At 33.8% G+C, this 3,980-nt stretch overlaps 1 protein-coding gene across 1 annotated transcript in view; it reads right to left on the reverse strand.

Annotated features, from left to right (window-relative positions):
- The window catches only part of LOC107670994 (tricarboxylate transport protein, mitochondrial-like), a 23,930-nt gene that overhangs the window by 11,066 nt on the left and 8,884 nt on the right, over nucleotides 1–3,980 (reverse strand). The window contains exons 2-3 of the mRNA XM_016463811.1: nucleotides 2,915–3,022; nucleotides 940–1,039 (exon numbers count right to left, since the gene is read on the reverse strand). Of these exons, the coding sequence (XP_016319297.1) occupies nucleotides 940–1,039; nucleotides 2,915–3,022 (208 nt within the window). The remainder of the gene's footprint in view (nucleotides 1–939; nucleotides 1,040–2,914; nucleotides 3,023–3,980) is intronic.

Genomic DNA, 3,980 nt, shown 5'->3' on the forward strand with positions numbered 1-3,980 from the left:
AATAATGATCTTTAAAAAAAGCATCATATGACCCCTTTAAGACCTATTTAATCTGCATATAAAACATTAGAAACGAGATATTTGTTTAATTTTTATTTTGTGTTTGACTGTTAAAACTAAAAAATATTTGTTGTTTGTCTCAATAAATTTAGTTAATTTAAAAATACAGTGGTTACATGTAAACATTTTTTTCTATTGCTCTGTTTTAAAACAGGTTATAAAAAATTTCAATAATTATCGATACCGAACGATATGATACATTATATCGTTGATACATTTTTTAGCTATATCGCCCAGCCCTACTTAACGGACATGTTCACTATGAAATGTGGCTGTGTGGAAAGAAAGCAGTGTGAAGAGTTTCTGGTTTTGTCGTATGGGTTCAGAATGACAGCAGGGTGCGTAAACAGTGACAGAAGTTGAAGTGTGTTTAGTGTGCAGAGGTCAGGTCTGTCGTTCTCCTCAGTGACCAGGAGAGCAGAGAGCATCAGTCTAACAGACAGCGCCGGACACACACTGTTGCTCTGTCATGTCACACACACACACACACACACACACACAGACTCATGGGAGAAACCAAACCACCTCTGAATGAGAAAGAGCTGCACGCTTCAACAAAAACAATCAGCATATTAAATGTCAGCTGTCTGAAATAGATGGGCAGCACGGCTCAAGTATGCATGAAGATGCATCTGCTAGTTTCTGTTTATGTACCTGTTAGTTTCTGTATATGTACTTATTAGAGTTGGCTTTTGGCTCAACAGACTAATCTAACATAGTGGCTCTCGTTCTCTCCTGTGATGTTTGTTTTATTTGCTTATTAATCTTTTTCCTTCTGAGATGTTGGTCTCATTTTTATGAGCTGTTGTTATTGTACAGCACATTGGTCAACCTTGTGTTGTTTTAATTGTGCTCTATAAATAAAACAAAGAAACAAACCTGACTGCAGATTTAGGGATGGAGCCGTACAGCAGCGAGCTGAGGCCTCGATATAAACCCTTCACTCCATGATGACGGACCGTCTGTGACACACAGTCCGCTGTGAAGATAAGATAACAACATCATCTCACGGTCTCTTCTGCTCAGCAAGGTTGCATTTATTTGATCAAAAATACAGTCAAAAGAGTAAAATATTATTAGAATTTAAAATAGCTGTTTTCTATGTGAATATGTGTTAAACTGTAATTTATTTCTGTGGTCAAAGCTGAATTTTCAGCATCATTACTCCAGTCTTCAGTGTCACATGATCTTCAGAAATAATTCTAATATGCTGATTTGCTGCTCGAGAAACATTTCTGATTATTATCAATGTTGAAAACAGTCGTGCTGTTCAGTGTTTTTGTGGAAACTGATACATTTCATTTTTCAGGATTCTTTGATAAATAGAACGTTCAAAAGAACAGCATTTATTTTTAATAGAAATATTTTCTAATATTATAAATGTCTTTACTGTCACTTTTGATCAAATTGATGCAACCTTGCTGAATAGAAGTATACATTTTTTTTTTAATAAAAACCTTACTTATTTTTACTATATATGTACACTGTGATGCTTTAAAAACACTTTAATGACAACAGTTTTATTCAGTTTAATGGTATTGATATTATTAACACATTTTAATAAATAGTACACTTTTAATGGACACAGAGCCAGGGTTATAATAGTTAACTAAAACTAAAACAATAAAAAATTAATTATATGAAATAAAATAAGCATTAAATAAAATAAAATACTGAAACTTTATTTCAGCTAGTTGCCAAGGCAACATTTCCCATTTTCATTTAGTTTAATTTGAAGTACTAATATAACTAAAACTAAATAACTAAAACTGAAATTTTGAAATTTAAAATCCTAATACCATGAAAAATCATTTTTATTACTTAAAATAAAATAAACATTAACTAAAATAAAATACAATAAAACTGGCTCAAATAAAATAAAAAAACTGGCTCAAATAAAATCATTTTCATTTACTGTAGTTTTAACTTGAAGGACTAAAATAACTAAAACTAATGAACAAAAATTATAAAAAGTATATACACATATTAAAAAAAATGTTAAAAAATTGCTACAACTCTGAATAAAATGAAAGTGCAAACAGAAAACATCTCATTCAAAATATTAAGAAAAACTCAATGATACATCAATAATACTAAAATAACACTGCACAGAGCATCATCTGGGTATTAGAGATGTGCAACTAAGAGCAGCTGTCAGTCTGTCTGCTAAATCAACAGAAGGCTTGTTAAAATGTTCTCTGAGCTTCAGCCAGAGAGAGAGAGAGAGAGAGCGATGGAGAGAGAGAGCGAGGGAAGATAAGTTTGTTTACTTTCAGAGCGCAGCAGCAGCAGGTTGGAATCAGTTCTGGCCCGGAGAGTTTCACTAATTAACTCCAAAGAGGATGTGAACGTCACGCGTGAGTGTGTGTGTGTGTGTGTGTGTGAGTGAGTGTGTGTGTGTGTGTGTGTGTTTATGTGTGTGTGTGTGTGTACTGGATATCTGAGTTCCCAGCTGAGTTTGACCTGAACCCCGCTCTGGCTGAGCAGATCCGCGGTCTAAAAGGGCGACTGGAGCAGAATGGAGATGTGAGGCGAAGTCTGCTCATCGACATAGACAGCATGTGAGTCACAGGGGCACAGAACTCACCCAAACCGCTGCTCCTTTGATACAGAGGGCTGGAGAATGTGGGGGAATAGTGTACTGAACATCACAAACAAGCTGCATGTCTGAGATACTCAAACAGCTAGAAGTTCTTAGGTCAATGACAAATAAGAATGTCAAAGATGATAGAAAAGTCTAGTTAAAAACAAATAAAAAGTTATTTGTATTTGTGGATATCTATCTATCTCTCTATATCTATCTAATTTAAATATACACATGTATGAGAGTGTGTGTGTGTGTGTTTGTACTCACTGATGCCTCTGTAACGGGGCGGATTGGCTTTCTCGTCTAACTGTAGTTGAGTCTTCACATACTCTGTAGGAAACGTGATGCAGATTTCAATGCCACCTGCGATTCCACCTGCAGATGAAAGATCAGATAAACATGAACACACTCAAAACACACACAGTGGCAACATTTTGATTAGATTATGTTTCTTTCATAACCACATGAAGCAGTAGATCATGAAATCTATACTCTGATCATGATTTGGTTCAAGTCAATCATTTAGGTATGATTTATGTAGAAAATATTTCAGATAATTTATGTAGAATTGCAGATAATATGACTGATAAAAAGTTTTTTTATGTTTTCATGTCTCTTCTGCTCACCAAGGCTGCATTTATTTGATCAAAATGCAGTAAAAACAGTAAAATATTATTACAATTTAAAATAACTATTTTCTATGTGAACATCTGTTAAAATGTAATTTATTCCTGTGATCAAAACTGAATTTTCAGTATCATTACTCCAGTCTTCAGTGTCACATGATCCTTCAGAAATCATTCTAATATGCTGATCTGCTGCTCAAGACACATTTCTGATTTTTACCAATTTTAAAAAACAGTTGTTTTTCAGGATTATTTTGGTGAATAGAAAGTTCAAAAGAACAGAATTTATTTAAAATAGAAATCATTTGTAACATTAATATAAATGTTGTTACTGTCACTTTTGATCAATTGAGTGCATCCTTGAATAAAAGTATTAATATCTTTCAGAATAAAAGTTTTTATGATAACAAATATATTATATATTTTTAAATGAGAAATTAATGTTTGATACACTGGGTATTATTACAGTATACGGATAATTAAAATAATCTGTGTTTTTAAAGATGATTTTTAAGGCCTTGTTTTTACAGCCTTAAAATCAGCCACGATCAGTTCATACAGCTGCATCAGACAGGATGAAATAAGAGCAACGATCCTCTCTCATCTCTCTAATTGTAATAGCTCATCTGCCCACGGGGACGTTCGGAGAGACCATTAGCCCATCCCTGACCCGTTGCACGACACACACACACACACACACACACACA

Source organism: Sinocyclocheilus anshuiensis, unplaced genomic scaffold (assembly GCF_001515605.1).
Source record: "Sinocyclocheilus anshuiensis isolate Anshui unplaced genomic scaffold, SAMN03320099.WGS_v1.1 scaffold332, whole genome shotgun sequence".
Lineage (NCBI taxonomy): Eukaryota > Metazoa > Chordata > Actinopteri > Cypriniformes > Cyprinidae > Sinocyclocheilus > Sinocyclocheilus anshuiensis.